This window comes from Sorex araneus, chromosome 2, assembly GCF_027595985.1.
Source record: "Sorex araneus isolate mSorAra2 chromosome 2, mSorAra2.pri, whole genome shotgun sequence".
Taxonomy (NCBI): Eukaryota; Metazoa; Chordata; class Mammalia; order Eulipotyphla; family Soricidae; genus Sorex; species Sorex araneus.
The window spans coordinates 234600571-234617888 of NC_073303.1; the positions used below are offsets into that span (position 1 = coordinate 234600571).

Genomic DNA, 17318 nt, shown 5'->3' on the forward strand with positions numbered 1-17318 from the left:
GTGCTCAAAAGTGACCCCTGGGGGAATATATGTGGTTTCCCTGTATTATACCTTATTATCTTTTTTATTTTTCTTTTTGGGTCACACCCAGCGATGCTCAGTGGTTACTCCTGGCTCTGCACTCAGGAATTACTCCTGGCGGTGCTCAGGGACCATATGGGATGCTGGCAATCGAAGCCGGGTTGGCCATGTGGAAGGCAAACGCCCTACCCGCTGTGCTATCACTCCAGCCCCTACTTTTTTATCTTTTTGTTGTTCCTTGGGGCCATACCCAAAGATACTCAAGGGTTACTCCTGGCTCAATGCTCAGGAATTATTCCTGTCAGTGCCCAGGGAACCATATAGAATGCCAGGGACTGAATCTGGGTCGGCCATATGCAAGGTAAATGCCCTACTCATTGTATTATCGCTTTAGCCTCCACCTTCTTTTTTTGTGGTGGGGGGGAATGGGGAGAAAGGCAGGTTTAGGAGTTGAGAAAATTTTGGGATTGGTCTAGGGAACATGATGAACTCAAATTTCAGGTTGATGAATTTCCAGGGGGGATGGCAGGCCAGTTCAGTGTGTGCAGTGGGGCCTTGAGCCCGGAGGGCACGCAGACTCTGACCCTAAAGTGGAACGGCATCCCAGGCTTGAAATACTGGGGCGTCCGGAAGAACTTGAGCTTGTAAGGACTCCGGACAATCTTCACGCCCAAGGCTTCAGCCTGGACCATCTCACCGCCTGCAGAGACAGGAACTCCGTGAGGTCTGTGAATGAGGCTTCATTTGGGGCAGGGGGTGGGGGAGAGAAATTCCAGGGGTGCTGGTTTGGGGGGGTCCATCTGGATAGGGGCAGGGAAGGACATCTCTCCCCGCCCCAGTCCTTCTTGGAAGTCCTCACTTGGATGACAAGGGAACAGAGTGTGGGTGTAAACCGAGGTCCCAGGGATCGCTTTAAGGTCCGTGTCCTGGCCTCGGTGTGGGGTGGGTGTGCTGGGTGGAGGGGTTCACCTGAGGAGAACACGGTGACATTGGCGAACACAGAGGCCCCCAGGAAGTCATCCTCGGTGCCCTGGAGTGTAGCCATCAGCATGTCCTTCCGGAGCACAGCGTGTCCCATGCCCTTGGAGATCTGCTCGTGAGCCGGGACAGGAAGAAGGAGAGGTGTGATTTCTCGGGGAGCAGAGGAGAGGGGCGGGAGGGTGGACGTGGCTGGGCAGGATCGGGGTCAGTCACCTCCACTCTCTGCAGGGAACTCTGGATGGAGATCCGGCGGGAATCCAGCTGCACCCCGAAAATGGCCAGCGCATGCCCATCTAGGGGCTTGTTGAATATATACCTGGGGGTTGTGAGGGGCCGCGCTACTCTGAGGTGCTCACACCACCGCAGGGAGCTGCAGAGACAGCTGCGAAGCTCGGGGAGGGGGGCGAGGTGTCCCCGAGCAGCTGACGATGCCTTCGTTGCTGACAGATTCTCCCCTCTGGGAGGTGACGGCTGTGTCCGAGGAGACTTTTTCGGGTTTTAGGTTCTGGCCTGTACAACCTCATACAAGGGCAGAGGAGGGGCCGTAGCAATAGTCCAGTGGGCAGGACGCTTGCCTTGCATGTGGGTTTAATCCCTGGCACCCCATTGGGTCCCCCAAGCCCTGCCAGGAGTAATCCCTGAGCACAGGGCCAGGAGTCAGCCCTGAGCACTACCAGGTGTGGCCCCCAAACAAAACATAAACAGTGAAGGGAGGAGGAGGTGGGAGGGGCAGCCACGTGGCAGGCTTGGTCCTTTGGTGGGTACCGTGTGGTCTGTGTGATTTTGGTGCTTAGAAAACAGCTGGGGAGAGAACACATGATTCTGTACAACCTCAGGGGCCTTCAAGTATGGTCAGACACTGCAAGTGGGGCCAGTCTGACCTCCTTAGCACGAGGGTCTGTGCACCCTCATTGTTTTTTTTTTTCTTTTTGGGTCACACCTGGCGATGCACAAGGGTTCCTCCTGGCTCTGCCCTCAGGAATGACTCCTGGCGCTGCTCAGGGGACCATATGGGACGTTGGGAATCGAACCCGGGTCGGCTGCGTGCAAGGCAAACATCCTTCCCTCTGTGGTATTGCTCCAGCCCCTGTGCGCCCTCATCTGGCACACTTACCAGAACATGGTAAGGGGACGGCAGCATTCTGCCAGGAGAGAAAGCGACGTTGAACCGAGGTCTGTGCAACCTCAGAGAGGGACAACATAGGTAGCCAAGAAGTGCTCCTGTGGGGCGGGGAGCACCCGACCATACCCTAGAGCCCAGGTGCTGCTTTTCCGGCTCCTTCCTCTGTCTCAGCATCCCGGCTCCTCTGGCCACACTAGGGACGCAGGGGTGGGGGCGGGGCGGGACTCACCGAGCCTCGATGTCCACCCCCAGAGCCTCATTTCTGAGGTAGAAGAAGGTCATGTTGGGTTTCAGCTGGACCTTGAAAGACGGAAGCACTGTGGGGGGGTGCAGAGTGGGCTCCTTCAGCATCCCACCGCCCCCCTCCCTGCCCCTCCAGTCCTGCACCTTCCTGGGAATCCTGGCACCACTGCGGGAGGCTGGAGCTTCCCCAGGAGGTGTGGCCCTGGTGCTCCCTGCCACGTCTTCACTGTAGAAAGCGTGGTGTTTGGGCTGGGGGCTGGGGGTTGCAGGCGCGGGCCAGCCATACCCAGCCGCGCTCAGGAGCGACCCCTGGTGGCACTCAGGAAACTAGATGCGGTGCTGGGGACTGAGGCAGCACCAGCCTGGCGCCCGGCACTCACTTTAATCCCTGTTCCAGCTCTCGCCGACCTCCCCTTACCGTACTCCTTTACTTCAAAGTCTGCCTTGAACTTCTGTTTGGCTGCACTTTGGTAACTGGTTTCGATGCTCCAGGTCCCAAAACTGAGGTGCAGGCACGGATTAGGGGAGAAGGGAGAGGTGGTCCTCTGTCCCCTCCATCCTTCCATCCTTCCACCCCCTCCCCCATCCCATTTCTCCTTCCCTCCAACCTTCCAGCCCTCCTCCCTCAGTCGTCCTCCCCGCGGCTTCCCCCAGGGCACCTGAGGAGCTCTGGGAGACGGAAGGAACTGACAAGGAAGCCTTTCTGGGGCTGCAGGTCCTGGCTGAATACCGTGACTCCCTCCGGGTTCTGTCACGACAGGAAGCAAGTGGTTCAGGGGCTGCCCCGGACCTCCATATCCCGGATTCCCAGGGCAGGCTGACCAGCAGTTCACCTTGATGTCCAGAGTGATGGGCTGGCTCACCGGATCCATCTTGTGGTTGACAGTAAAGATCCGGTAGAGCACTGCAGGGTGGACAAAGGAAGCAATGGGCAAAGGGTCAGTGGGGGGGCGGGCGTGGGAGGTGGAACCGGAAGGACATTGCAGGAACCTGGAGGGAGGAAAACCTGCTGCCTGCCCCAGGCCATATGCTCGCTGAGCGCATACCCAAGTGCTCTGGGTTGTAGATGGTCTTGTCCGTCTGGATGAAGATGTAGCCGGCGTGGGGTGCCACGAGCACCGGTTTCTCCAGGACAGATGACGCCCAAGTGACCCGGATAATGACATATTGCTGACCGGGTTGCGGTGGGTAGACCAGGCTCTCAGGAATCTGGGGAGAGACGCCCTACACCCCTCAGGCTTCTGTGGGGGCAAGCAGAGTCCTGTGTGACACTTTGGCTCTGCTCTGGTGGGGCCCGGAAGCAGGTGGTGAAGGCCACGTGACCCGCCTGCCCAGAAAGGGGGCGGAGCTGCCTTGCAGCACGGCGACCAGCAGAGGGCGCCTTTTGTAATTCACCACTGGCTGAGCTCACACTTGGGGCCTTTGGATTTCTTTTCTTTTTTCTTTTGGTTTTTGGACCACACCTGGCAGTACTCAGAGTTTACTTCTGGCTCTGCTCAGGGATAACTCCTGGTGGACTCAGGGGACCACATAGGGTGTTGAGGATCGAACCCAGGATCAGACGCGTGCAAGGCAAATGCCCTCCCCGCAGTTCTCTCTCCCCGGCTGACCCCGGGGCTTCGGATTTCTGTTTCTGTTGGTTGCTTGTATTTGGGGGATTCTCAAGCAGTGCCCAGAGAGCTGGTGGCTACTCCTGAAGATCCATGGCCAGCTGGGTGAGACAGGCTCAATGACAGGACCCAGCAACGCTGGAGACCACCAGGGGGTGCCCCGGAGTCATACTTGACGCTACCATGGGGGTGCGGTGCTGGGGGTCGAACTCACCGCCTTTCTCACATCATGACATGTATGCAAACCAACCCCCCATCTATTCTTCTGGTAGATTTCAAAAAATTTATTGACATACATCACATACAGAATCTCCTCCCCTCATACAAGATTGTCTTCACCGGGGCATCTTGCAGGGGGGCGGGTTGAGTTTCCCTCCCTGCCAGAGGCAGAGCCCGGGCGGCTGAAAACCTCCAGAACCCAGCCACAGCCATGTGCAAGGCCACTCTCCACATGTTCGGACGAGCCTCACCCATGAAGAAACCAACAGAGGAACCCAGGTATGCGGGACCCGTGACTGAGATCTCCAAGCTTGTTTGGATCTGGAGTGGGCCTCCTCCACCTAGATCCTCAGTTTTCCAGTAGCTTGGCAGTCACACCCACAAACTGCCCCCCCACCCCCCTGCCATGTAATCTCACCAACAGCCAAGATCTAGAGACTATAAAACAAAGCTCCCGGAAGACAGCGATGCAAAATCTCGCACGGCAGAGCCTGGCAAGCTACCCGTGGCATATTCAGTATGCCAAAAACAGTAACAATAATGGGCCTCATTCCCCTGACCCTGAACGCGTCAGGGACAAACAGGGATGTTACTGGCGCCCACTCGAGCAAATCGATGAGCAGCGGGAGGACAGTGATACAGTGATTACATACAATGAAACAGGAAAAGCCCGCCATTCGAAACACAAAGAATCCTACGTGGTCTTCAAGAGACTATGGACATTAGAGCAAGACCGGTGAGGCCATGGGTAGAGAAATGAAGACTGAGATGTTGTTGCAGGTCACTTTACCTGATGGGGAGCAAGGGAGGTGGCCCCAGCTGAGTGTTTCCACTTGCCTCGGCTACCACTTGTATCACTTGTATCAACTTATCATCCCCTTGATCTTCGATTTGCTCGAGCGGGCACCAGTAACGTCTCCATTCGTGTCCCTGTCGCGTGCTAGTGTAGCCCAACGGTATCGGCTCACTCCAGGAACAGAAAGAGCCTCAAACTGTTTGTTCGGCTACCAGCGCTCAGGGAAATGCATGGCTTGGGTCGGAACTGGTCAAGTCGGCCACAAGCACCTACCCATGCCGGTGCTCACAAGGCTGCAAAGATACCTGAAGTTCACTTGTTCTTTTTTTTTTCTTTTTGGGGTCACACTCAGCGATGCTCAGGGGTTCCTCTGAGCTCTGCACTCAGGAATTACTACTCCTCGCGGTGCTCAGAGCACCCATTGGGATGTGGGGGATTGAACCCGGGTCATCCGTGTGCAGGGCAAACACCCTCCCCACTGTATCATCACTCCTGCCCCTGAAGTTCACTTGTTCTAGATAGTGTGGGAGTGGGTCCCCAGCACCCAACTTCTGTGGGGCCTGGGGAGTCAGGCTGGAACGAGAAATTGATTGCTCTCGGCAGAAAGCGAAGGTCCGTCCTAACCTCCGTATACGTGTTCCCAGTTCATCACCTTCCTTCAAAGAAAAGGATTTCAGGAGGCAGCAAATAGCGAAGCAACATAGTCAGAAGAAATTTACTTAGAAAGATGTGAGGGGGGGCTGGAGCGATAGCACAGCGGGGAGGGCGTTTGCCTTGTATGCGGCCGACCCGGGTTCAATTTCCAGTATCCCATATGGTTCCCCAAGCACCACCAGGGGTAATAATTCCTGAGTGCAGAGCCAGGAATGACCCTTGTGCATTGTGGGGTGTGGCCCAAAAATAAAAAAGAAAGAAAGAAAGATGTGAGAGGAGAGGAAGAAAGGATTGCATGTTCAAGAGGGAACACGGGCTTCTCCGAGGGGAATATGCCTTGGAGAGAAAGAGGGAAAGATGTGTATTCATGAGAAAATGCGGAGAGAACAGGCTCAGAAGAACAAGCAAGGCCCCTGACCTGTTTTTTTGGCACATCTTCTTTTATTACTATGACGATTATCCTCATTACTATTTTGTTTTTAGGGTTATTCCCGGATACTGGGATTCCTCCTGACTTGGTGCTTAAGGGTTGCCCTTGACAGGACACAGGGGACCATGTGGTACCAGGGGCTGAACCTGGGGCTCTCATGTGCAGAATGTGCCGCAGCCCTTTGAGCATCTACTCAGACCCATAGTTTTATCTTATTATAACTTGGTTTGGAGCCACACGCAGCGGTGCTCAGAGCTTCCCCCTAGTTCTGTGCTTGGGGATCACTCCTGGTGAGGCTCAGGGTACCCTCTGGGGTGCTAAGGATGGTACAAGGCAAATGCCCCACCTTCTCACCTATCTCTCGGCCCTCAAGACAGAACTTCCCCTGGGAAGGACCCCAGACCCCTGGCCGGACAATGGAGACTACACAGTTGACCCCTCTAGACCTCCTTAAATTACCATCCTAAATACATCCGCTTAGCATTTCTCTGGCCTTTCAGTACATGCTGCTTATGGCCATCAAATCGCGCAGGCACCTCGCTCTTCGCGGATATGCACTCATGAATATGCATGAGCGTCGTGAATATGCATGATTTTATGAATAAGCAACCATCTCCTGAAGTGTGGGGGGGGGTGGGAAACGACTAGAATAACCTAGAAACTTTTCCACCAGCCTCTCTCTGAGGGCCAGAAAACCAGACAGCCCCCACCCCCTCCCCCAGTCCCTCGCAGAAGCCGGTGGACATCCTTCCCAACTGAAGTGGCCTTCGCGGCCACCAGGGCACCCCACCCCGCATTCAGCCGTGGACTCCCGACCCTCCGGCCCGCCGGGGCTCACCGTCACGGCCGCCTGGGACATGAAGTGGTTCTGGGGGGTGAGGTACAGCTGCTCCTCCGCCACCTGGCGCTTCCTCAGGGGAAAGTCCCACACGCTGAGGTTCACCTCCAGGTTCCCGGGCGGGGGCTGCCCCCAGTCCGGGTGGGCCTGCACGTGGACCTTCTCGGGGGTGCCCACCCGCAGCACCCGCGGGGTCACCAGTATCAACCTGGCCGTGACAAACACAGGGGCAAAGGGAGTGGGTGGGGGTAGGGACTCACGTGAGGGGGAGGCAGGGTCGCGACCCCCGGAAAGCATACAGCAGCGGAGGCTCAGCCTGGGCCGGGGAGCACCCCCCCCCGCGCCCCAGACACCCTCCCGGAGTCCCAGACTCACAGCGGTTCCGCCTGGACCCAGGGGCCCCCGCAGAGGAGCAGAATCAGCCCCAGAGGCCAGGGCAGGGCCATGGCGGTGGGAGGGCGGTGTGGGGCGCCCGCACTGTCCCTTCGTCTGCCCCAGCTCCGGCCTGTTTGCCTTGGCCAGGCCGGGCTGAGTTAATATCTAAACAGACAAAATCTCCCAAATCCAGTGCGGGCAGGAGCCTGCACTTCCTTAGCAGGCAAGCCTCCACCCCCCACCCAAGGGCCAGACACAGCTGTCTGGAGAAGTGTTCCTCCGACCCCCATCGCCTTTTGGGGCCTCAGAGTAGGGGGGGTTGCCCAGCCCAGTGATCTAGTGATCTCTGGGATCTCAGCCTGAATCCCTCCCTTCCCCCAGTTGAAGCTCTCTGGCAGGTGTGGAGCCCTGTAAGTGCCCATGATTGATTAGTGGAGCTGTAAGTCCCGCCTATGGCCTTGGGAAATTGACATAATCGAGTTTCTGGGGTCAGAGCTCAGACAGTTCAGCTTCCAGTGTGTGTGTGTGTGGGGGGGGCGGGTCAGCTTCCAGTGTGTGTGTGTGTGTGTGTGTGTGTGTGTGTGTGTGTGTGTGTGTTGTGTGTGTGTGTGTGATTTTTGGTTTTGGCTCTGCACTCAGCGATCACTCCTGGTGGGGCTCCGGGGTCCCTATGTGGAGCCAGGGACCAAACCTGGGTCAGCCACGTCCGAGGCAAGAACCTTACCCACCGTCCTGTCACTCGGGCCCCAGCATTCATGCCTGACCTCAGTGGCCTGAGCAGACCAGGTCCCTGGCAGACACTGGGGTTGTGCCCACCCACAGGCTGACTTCAGATGGCCGAGCACCCAGACTGGGAACTGTTCTTCCTTCCTGGTGGGAGACAATTATACTCAGTTACATCGGGACCATTGTTCATTGTTTCCAAATCATGGCCTTTGCTCTCTGAGTTCCTTTTCCAGAAGGCAAATTATACACATTAAATCGGGGCACGCAACCCATGCTTGCTGGGACAAGAAGTCTTTCTCTTTTGTAGAATAATCGAGGGAACAGGACTAGAGGGATAAGGGGGTGGGAGTGGGGTGATGTCTGCTGCTTTTTAAGTTTTTGCCATACCAGGCTGTCTTCAGCTCTGTACTCAGGAATTTACTCCTTGTGGTGCTCAGGGGACCATATGGGGTGCTGGGGGATCAAAACTGGGTCACTGTGTGCGAGGCAGGCGCCCTGCCGCCTGGACTATGGCTCCAGGCCCTCAGCTGCCTTTTAGAAGCACGTGGGGTTCTAGTTTGTTTGCTTCTTTGTTTTTCAGTCAACCCAGCCAACTTGATATGTCTTGCCTAGGATAAGATCCCAGATTCTCTCAAACAATAATCCTCAGTCTGGGCATTTTCAGAGGAGGAAATGTATCTAAGAAGGACTGAAAATGCCTTTTATCCTGCCTCATAGCGTCCTGTGACCTAAGCTGTCTCTGCAGCGAGCTAGGGAGGCTGAGATGGGCCAGGGCTGTAGTGGAAACCCACCCAAGAATTTTTGTTGTTCTTGGCTTTTTGAATCATGTCTGGCGACTCTCAGGGGTTACTCATGGCTCTGTACTCAGGAATTACTCCTGGCGGTGTTGGGGGTACCATGTGGGAAGCCAGGGATCGAACCAGGGTCGATAGCATGCAAGGCAAACACCCTACCTCCTGTACTATCGCCTCAGCCCCTCACCCAGGCATTCTGATTTGGAGGCCACACACTGCTCAGGGGCTGCTGTAAGATGAGCACGCCCCGTTTGTCTGGCCCTGTTTGCCTGGTCTTGTAGGACACGGATGATTCTCAGGATGGAAAACCCTTTACTGCAGAAACAGATATTTTTGTTTTGTTTTTTGAGCCCTTTTTTTGGCTTTTTGGGTCACACCTGGTGATGCACAGGGGTTATTCCTGGCTGCACACTCAGGAATGACTCCTGGCAGTGCTCAGGGGAACCATATGGGATGCTGGGAATCGAACCGGGGTTGGCTGTGTGCAAGGCAAACGCCCTACCCGCTGTGCTATTGCTCCAGCCCCAACTGCAGAAACGGATCTTGACCCATTTCTCATATGGAAAATCCAGGCACTCCGGGACTGGGACGAGTCCCCCTTCAAAATCGTGCGGTGAGGAAACTGAGGCACGGGGAGCCAGAGTGACTTAGCACCCTAGTTGGAGCCTGAAGCCGCCTTGGGCAGGTGGCGGTCGGGTGCAACTCTCAGTCTTGGACAGCAGAGGGCGCCCGCGGGCCTCCCGGAGCCGTGCTCAGCCCCCGCCCTCAGGAATGCGAATGACGACCAGAGCGGGGCTGGGCGGCGCGCCCGCCCGGAGCAGCTGCGGCTGCTGCAGCGCCTCGGAGTACCTCGTCTTCCTCTCCCTGGGACCCCGGGGAGGTCTTGCAGGGATGTGTAGCCTCTGTTTTTCTCCCTTCGTCCAGGGCTTCCTGGGAAAGGCCCGGTAGGGCCCTGGAGGCACGGCGATCTGCACATTGCCTTGGGGGTGTTGTCAGTTGTGAAACGCTGGCCTCAGGCGGTCTCAGAGACTCCGAGGCTCAGAGCGTCTTAGCCTGGAAGGCGCAGCTGCCAAGGCGTGGACAAGCTGGTCACTGAGGACCCGAAGTAGGCGCCACCACTCCCTTCTTGGTCTTTGGAGGAGAATCTCTGCTCACCTCCTATTTTCCCCACTCGGGCTTCAGGAACCGGCTTTGTGTGAGCTTGTGTTTGGGCCACACCCAGCGGTGCTCAGGGCTTATTCCTGGCTTTGTGCTCGGGGGATCACTCTAGGGGGACTCTGAGGGGTGCACGGCAAGCGACTGCGCTACCCACTGTGCTATCGCCCTGGCCCGGAAGCGGGCTTTCTTGCTGAACTGCTGGCAAGTTCAGCAAGAAGCGGCTTGTCCCTAAGCCTATGGAGGACTCACTCAGTGCGTGCACCTTTGGGGTTGATTGTTTTCCGGACTCTGCTGGTCCAGAAGTGCTTTGGAATTGCAATTACAAGCAAGCACAAGCGCGCAACCCAATCCTCGCCCGCACCCCCAGATCACAGTATAGTCCAGACTTCATAGCTCTTATAAAGAGACTACGACAGGGCGGCTGGAGCTCCAGCTTTGCATGTGAGAGGCCCTGGATTTGATCCCTTGCAAAGAGAGATGCGCCCCAAGAGACTTAACCCCTGCTCTCCGTACTATCTCTTTGGCCCCATTCCTACTTTTTTGGGGGGTGGGGTGCGGGAGGGAAGGGTTGGGTTACTCCTGGCTCTGCGCCCAGGAATTCAGGAATCACTACTGGTGGTGCGCGGGAACATAGGGGATGCTGAGGATTGAGCCCAGGTCTGCTGCATTAGAGGCACGATTGCTCCGGCCCATTCCTGCATTTCGTGAACTGGAACTTACTCCCCGCTGAATAATTTCCCAGCTCCGGGCACCCGCCATCCTCCTTCCTTCTCCCCCTTCTGGTCTTCCCATGACCCTGCCTCGGGCTGCCTAATGGCTGGATCTCGTGCGCCAAGTCCCTCAGAGGCACACTGCCTAGTTCCAGGTGCTGCATCTCGCGATAGTTGCTCTATCAGGCCCACCTGGCTCTAGGCGCCGGATCTCGCGATAGCTGCTCTTCTCATCCTGTGTCGTTCACGGGGCGTGATACCCGCAGGGCATTCTCCTCACAGATGTCGGAATTGATTTCCTCCAGGTCAGACTGGACCACCTGGCCTTTGTCTGTCACCCCACGCTGGACGCTGAGGCCGTGTCCACTGCTGCCTGACGCGCTCAGACCTCAGCTGCGTGTGTGTGTGCGTGTGTGTGTGTGTGTATGCGTGTGTGTGTGTGTGTGTGTGTTGACAGTGGCTGCCCGCTTGACCTTGCTTGAGGCTCTTGGGGGGGCCGCTGCCCCCATCCCACCCCCACACGCCCCACGCAGAACTCCATCTCGCCACGTCTGCCCCAACACCTGGTTTTCTGTTCTTGCTTTGAAAACTTTCTTTGAGGGGGCGGGGCACACCGGAAGGTGCTGGGCGCTTGCCCCGGGCCCTGTGCTCAGGGGTGACCCCTGGGGGTGCTCAGCAGGGCAAGACCTTCCCTCCTGCACTGCCTATCCCACCCTGGTGCAGGTTTTGGTGGTAGCTGGATGCCATTACTTTTATTTAATTATTTATATTATTTTTTTGCTTTTTTTGTGTGCCACACCCAGCGATGTTCAGGGGTTACTCCTGGCTCTGCACTCAGGAATTACTCCTGGAGGTGCTCGGGGAACCATATGGGATGCCAGGCATTGAACCCGGTTGGCCGTATGCAAGGCAGACACCCTACCCGCTGTATTATTGGTCCACTATTTATTTTTATTTTTATTTGCTTTTGGGTCACACCTGGTGATGCACAGGGGTTACTCCTGGCTCTGCACTCAGGAATTACTCATGGCAGTGCTCAGGGGACCATATGGGATTCTGGGAATCGAACCCGTGTCAGCTGCATGCAAGGCAAATGCCCTACCCGCTGTACTATCGCTCCAGCCCCTTACTTATTTTTTTTTAAATGGAAACCTAAGAATTTGAGCTTTCTGCAGTTGCCAACCACGAGAATAGCTTCCTCACAAAGGCGGTGTCCCCGTGATGCCCAGACACCAGCCCAATGGGGCTGGGGAGGGGTCGATGCCATGCTGGGATAAACTGAACCCAGAATCCTGCCGTGTTCAGGAAGGCTGCATGTTTGGAGGATCAGGCTGCTCAGGTTCCGCTCGGCCCGGCCGGACCTGGAGACTGGGGAGGCAGCCGCAGGCCAGACATCGGAGGCCGAACCTGAGCAGGCGCGGCCAGCGGAACAGCAGGTGATGGGTGGTATGCACGTACAGGCGACCGCTGGGGTCCACGGCTTTGAGCGCGATCAACGGCCGGTACCTGGCGTTGGTCTGTCTGCGTAGGGGAGGTCTGGCTGAGCCGATGACCTTAACAATGACCTGTGGGTTGGAAACACCCTCCCTGCTTATTTTTATTATTATTATTATTTTTTAGGGCACATCCGGTGGTGCTCAGGACCACTCCTGGTGGCACATGAAGGGTATCAAGATGGAAAGCAAGTAAGTGCCTTCCCTGCTATACTCTCTCCCAATGTCCCTGAGCTCTATGACCTGGTCACCCAGGGACCCTGGAGAACCCACAGGGATGTCCCCTGCCCCGTTTCATCATATATTGGGGCTCTGTACCCCACCCCTCACCTGGGCCACATCCTGTGGTTTTTGCCCCACTGAGCTGAAAAGCTCCCTGGAGGCTGGGAGGTAGCAATCCCGGAAGGAGCACAGAGTGTCCGGGTCTGTGTCCAGGTTCTCTGTGGACGCTGCCTGCTCCAGGATCTTCCCCTCAAAGCCGGTGCTGACCGGGCCGGGCTCCACCAGGGAGACGCTGGGAAGACAGATGGACATCGGGTGTTTTGGGAGACCATCTACTCACTCTTCCATTTTGCCCATGACACCTCCCCCCAAATTCTCCCATTATCCCGAATCTCAGCCCTCCTGGTCTCTACTCCATCCCCACTCCCTTCTCCCCCTTTCTGTCCCCCAAGTTTCCCCCTCACTGGATGTTGAACTGCAGCAGCTGGATCGCCAGACTCTCAAAGAATCCTTCCAGGGCGAACTTGGAGGCTGCATAGACGTCGTTGAATATAACCCCTGGCAAAATCAGGGGAGGGGCTGGCTGTGGAGGGCTGGCTGGTGGACACAGAGGGAGGGGGTCTTTGGGGGATGGAGCAGAGGCGTGGGGGATTGGGATGCAGGCGCAGTGGGGCCAACACAATGAGGGGCCAAGACATGGGGCTTTTGTTTGTTTATGTGTCACACCTGCCATGCTCAGAGGTCACTCCTGGCTATGCACTCAGGAATCACTCTTGCTGGTGCTCAGGGCACTGTATGAGATGCCGGGGATCGAACCCAGGACAGCTATGTCCAAGTCAAGTGTCCTACCCTCTGTACTATCTCTCCAGCCCCAAGTGTGTGCTATGAAGGAGTAGGAGCGTGTGTTGTTGGGAGGAGGCTTTTAGGGTGCCTTTTCCCGGCATTGCTGCCTCTGCTGTCAGCTTAGAAAATTCCCCTATACAAAAAGTTCTTTGAAAAGGGAGGCTGGAATGATAGTACAGCGGGCAGGGTGTTTGCCTTGCATTTGACTGACCTGAATTTGATTCCCAGCCTCCCATAGGGACCCCTGAGCCCCACCAGAAGTAATCCCTGAGTGCAGAGCCAGGAGTAAGTCCTGAGCACTGCTGGGTGTGCTCCCCCCCAACCTCCCCCATTCCCCCAACCTCCCCCACTTTTGTCCATCCTTGTAGTCTCTGGGCTACTTGTGCCTGGGATACCTGGGGTCCATCGTAAACATCACTAGTGAATCTCTGCCCTCTTTCCTCAGATCCTCAGAGTCCAAATCAGAGAGGTCTCTGCTTGTGGGAGAAGCGTGGCAAGCAGGAGCCTCAGGAAAAAGAGTCCTGGTATTTCTGCTGGGTCTTGGGGTGGGGGGTGGTGAAGGGAGGAAGTGCCGATGGAGGGGAGGATGCTGGTCTGTTAAGGTTTCCTTTGACCCATTGTCAGCAGCTATACCACCACCAGCAAAGACCATGCCATAGCAGGCATAACTAATGGATCTCAGAGCTTTCCCCTACTGCAGACATTCAGGGGGAATATGGGCTCAGGCCTCCTGGCCAGGCCTCCCCGTGGGGGTGGGGCAGGTCAGACACTGTGCGTGTGTGTGTCGGGGAGGCCTTCCCTGGTGCTTACCCTGTAGCCCCATGACGCTGCTGACCACCACAATGTGGCCCCGTCGTCTTCTCTTCATAGCCGGGAGCACAGCTTTGACCAGACGGACGGCCCCAAAAAAGTTGGTGTCAAAGATGTTCTGCATGGCAGCGAGGCTGAGTCCTTCCAGGGGCCCCGCCAGGCCCACGCCAGCATTATTCACTGAGGGACGGGGGTGAGGGGGAGCAGGTTTCCATGAAGACCTCAAGTCCTCATTCCTGAATCATCGGGGGTTCCTCCTGAGTCATCTTCAAATATAGTTCTAACACATGTTACGGGGAGCCTTGGGTCCTGGGAAAGGAAGGGCTGCTGGGAACAGCCATCCCTTTAAGACATAACCCCAAATTGCAGCAAAACAGCCCCACCCGCCTGCCTTAGAGAGCCCCTTGGGGACCATGAGTTGCTTCTTCATCACACTTCCCCCAAATGACTCATCAGGGTGATTATTCCCCCTCCCCCAACCACATATGGCTTTCTCCATATGGGAGTTTCTTTTGGTTAGAACCCACCCGTTTCCCAGGAAAGTTCATTTCTTCTGTTTCCCCTAAATTCTGGTCTTCCCAATTCTGAGCCAACTGGTCGACCCCCTTTCCTGATGGGGCGGTTGCTGAGCTGGGATTCTGCTCAGGTGATAAGGACAGTAAGGTCAGGGAGGGGCACCCAGTCTCACCCAGCACATCCACATCCCCTCCCGGGATGTCGCCGAGACACTGGGCCACGGACTCATCACTGCACACGTCCAGCTGGGTCACCGTGAGGGTGCGCCCCAGAGCCTCTCCAGCAGCTGCCTCCAGCACCCCCTTCTTTCTCAGGTCCCTCATGGTGGCCACCACTGGGGACAGAGAACAAAGCTGGCACAGACACTCCCCTGTGTGTACACTTACCTGTTACCAGGAGGGTCAGATGCTGGGAGTCAAAGTGTGCTTTATGCATTTATTATTCTCTACCCACGGAGCCATCCATCCATCAACCATTATCTGTCAGTGTTTCCATCCATCATCTATCCACCCACTCATCCATCCACCCAAATCTGTCATCATCATCCATCCATCCATCCATCCCCCCTCAATCTCTCCCGCCCTTTATCCGTCCATATCCATCCATTCGTTTAGTCATCACCCATCTTCATCTATAATCTGTTAATTTATCCATCCATGTTCATCCATCCACTCACCCCTCCATTATCCACTCACCCTTTATCCATTCATCATCCATCCACCTACCCATCCCTCCATCTCTCCCTCCCTTTATTTGTCAGTTTGTTCATTCACTCATTCATGCATTTATCATTCATCCATATACCCACTGACTTATTATCCATGCATTTATCCATCCATCCTTCTATTTATTCATCCTCCATCTACCGATCTTCCATCTCTCCCTCTTTTTCTCCATCAAGTTATCTGTCCATTTATGCATTTATCATTCATATATTTATCCATGTACCTATTATCCATCCATCTACCTTTCCATCCATCCCTCCATCCCTCCATCCCTCCATCCATCTGTCCGTCCATCCATCCCTTTATCCATCAATATATCCATCCATTCATTTATCAATCATTGATCCACCCACTCTTCCATTCACCCTTTATTCTCCCATCCCTCTGTCCCTCCCATCATCCATTAATATATTCCTCCATTCATCAGTCATCCCTCAGCACACCCACCCGCCATCCATCCCTCATCCTTCCTCTCCCCACCCACCCCCCATCCATCCATCCATCTAGCACTTTTTCCGGGTGCTCAGACAATTGCATGAACTAGAATTGCGACGCTCCACGGCAGCGCTGGCTGGCGGCTCTGGCACTGTCACAGCCCAAGCTGTTGCCTCTGGGCCAGTGGGCAGAGGGCCGGCAGCCCCGCCGGTGCCTTCCCCTTGTCTTCAGTAATAACTCTTTGCCCAGCGTGCTGTGGGTCAGAGAGGGATGGCGCAATGCTACACTTTGGAGGCTTTTCCCCATAGTGGCAGGAGGCCGAGTCGCTAAGCCTAGCCAGGGTCCCCTTAAGCCCTGCCAGCTCAGAGCACCCCAGAGGCTTATCTCGGAGTAGTAATCTGCAGAGAGCTGGAGGGAGTGGGGGGTCAAACAAAACCTGCAGGCCCAGCCCCTTCAGATATAAACACTCCACACATACACACAGGTGGAGGAGAGGCTCAATGGAACCCTGAGTTTTGTTGTTTTGGGTTTGGGGGCCACACCCAGCGATGCTCTGGGGTGACTCCTGGCTCTGCACTCAGGAATTACTCCTGGCGGTGTGAGGTGTGAGGGGGGTCTTGCGGGTTACTGGAGATTGAACCTGGGTCAGCCGCATGCAAGACAAGCTCCCTCCCTACTGTACTATCGCTCCAGCCCCAGAACCCCAGGTTTTGCATGCAGGAACCCCAGTTGTGTCCCCAGCACTACACTGGGCCTGACACCCATAAGAAAATAAAGTTGTCCAGTGCACCCCCTCTCACCTCCCCCTCACGTTGCTTCCCAGCCTTGTTGCCCTTTGCCATGTGACCCGGTTTCCACATCTGCCTTCCAGCCTCCCCCGCTGCCCCGGACGCTTCTCTCTGGGGTTTTGTGTGCAGTGACCCCAGCCACTGGAATGGGTGTCTGGAAACTGGACATGGGCCTGAGTCACCAGCAGAGGCAGCCAGGGGCACTGGGGGTTCCCGGGTTCCCTCCTGAGTGCCCAAATGTAGCTGGAAGGTTTCTGCCCAGGGTGCAGTCCAGCACCCGCCTTCCCAGCACCCCGCACCCTGCACCCCTTTTCCCAGCACCCCTCCCACGCAGCCCCTCACCTCGGTAGCGCTGTCTGGGGTCATGGGCCAGCTTCACAGCCAGCTCCAGGCCAATTCCTGAGGAGCACCCCGAGATAAGCACTGTCCGGGGTGCTGCCTTGGCCATGCTAATGCCTCCCTGGGCTTATGAGCTCATCGGGTGACCCCCCTTTCCTGGCCCAGCTCTCTCACCGATCCACAAGTGCCCTCCTGCACCCTGGTCCACCCCCCTCCCAGAGATCCCTGATTCCGAACTGACCCTGGACCAGCAAAGGGCGGGGGGGGGGCCCGATACACCCCATTTCTGCTCTTTCACGTTGGCTGCTGGCTGCGGTGCTCCTAACAGGGGTTGCTTTCCATTCACGACTGAATTATTGTGGGGGTGTCTTATGGAGACGGGGAAATGGGGGCCTCCTTCTGACCACCACCTCCCCGACCCCTCTTCCTTCTGACTCCCCCCCCTTTTTTTTTTTTTTAAATTTCTGAC

At 56.2% G+C, this 17318-nt stretch overlaps 2 protein-coding genes across 2 annotated transcripts; both read right to left on the bottom strand.

Moving 5' to 3' along the window:
* Window positions 1-518: 518 nt before the first annotated feature.
* LOC129401761 (complement C3-like) lies at window positions 519-7370 on the bottom strand. Its single transcript, XM_055124613.1, has 10 exons — window positions 7291-7370; window positions 6916-7123; window positions 3415-3577; window positions 3202-3272; window positions 3028-3116; window positions 2787-2869; window positions 2355-2442; window positions 1216-1318; window positions 991-1111; window positions 519-721 (listed from the first exon to the last, which is right to left on the bottom strand). The coding sequence occupies exons 1-10, from the start codon at window positions 7359-7361 to the stop codon at window positions 519-521; spliced, it is 1200 nt and encodes a 399-aa protein (XP_054980588.1). The 5' UTR covers window positions 7362-7370.
* A 4609-nt stretch (window positions 7371-11979) lies between these two features.
* Window positions 11980-16958, bottom strand: RDH8 (retinol dehydrogenase 8). Its single transcript, XM_012934513.2, has 6 exons — window positions 16853-16958; window positions 14735-14896; window positions 14047-14226; window positions 12858-12951; window positions 12502-12685; window positions 11980-12243 (listed from the first exon to the last, which is right to left on the bottom strand). Exons 1-6 carry the CDS (start codon window positions 16956-16958, stop codon window positions 11980-11982), a joined length of 990 nt encoding a protein of 329 aa, XP_012789967.2.
* Window positions 16959-17318: the final 360 nt, after the last annotated feature.

What these genes read in the sequence shown, in the direction of transcription:
- LOC129401761 (XM_055124613.1), bottom strand. Translation starts at nt 7,361, where the DNA reads ATGGCCCTGCCCTGGCCTCTGGGGCTGATTCTGCTCCTCTGCGGGGGC. An exon ending in TGTCCCAGGCGGCCGTGACG is followed by an intron (nt 3,578 to 6,915) that starts GTGAGCCCCGGC and finishes GTCTCTCCCCAG; the next exon opens with ATTCCTGAGAGCCTGGTCTA. An exon ending in GGGGTGGACATCGAGGCTCG is followed by an intron (nt 1,319 to 2,354) that starts GTGAGTCCCGCC and finishes CACAACCCCCAG; the next exon opens with GTATATATTCAACAAGCCCC.
- RDH8 (XM_012934513.2), bottom strand. Translation starts at nt 16,958, where the DNA reads ATGGCCAAGGCAGCACCCCGGACAGTGCTTATCTCGGGGTGCTCCTCA. An exon ending in CCCCAGACAGCGCTACCGAG is followed by an intron (nt 14,897 to 16,852) that starts GTGAGGGGCTGC and finishes CTCTGTCCCCAG; the next exon opens with TGGTGGCCACCATGAGGGAC. An exon ending in CAGCGTCATGGGGCTACAGG is followed by an intron (nt 12,952 to 14,046) that starts GTAAGCACCAGG and finishes TGATTTTGCCAG; the next exon opens with GGGTTATATTCAACGACGTC.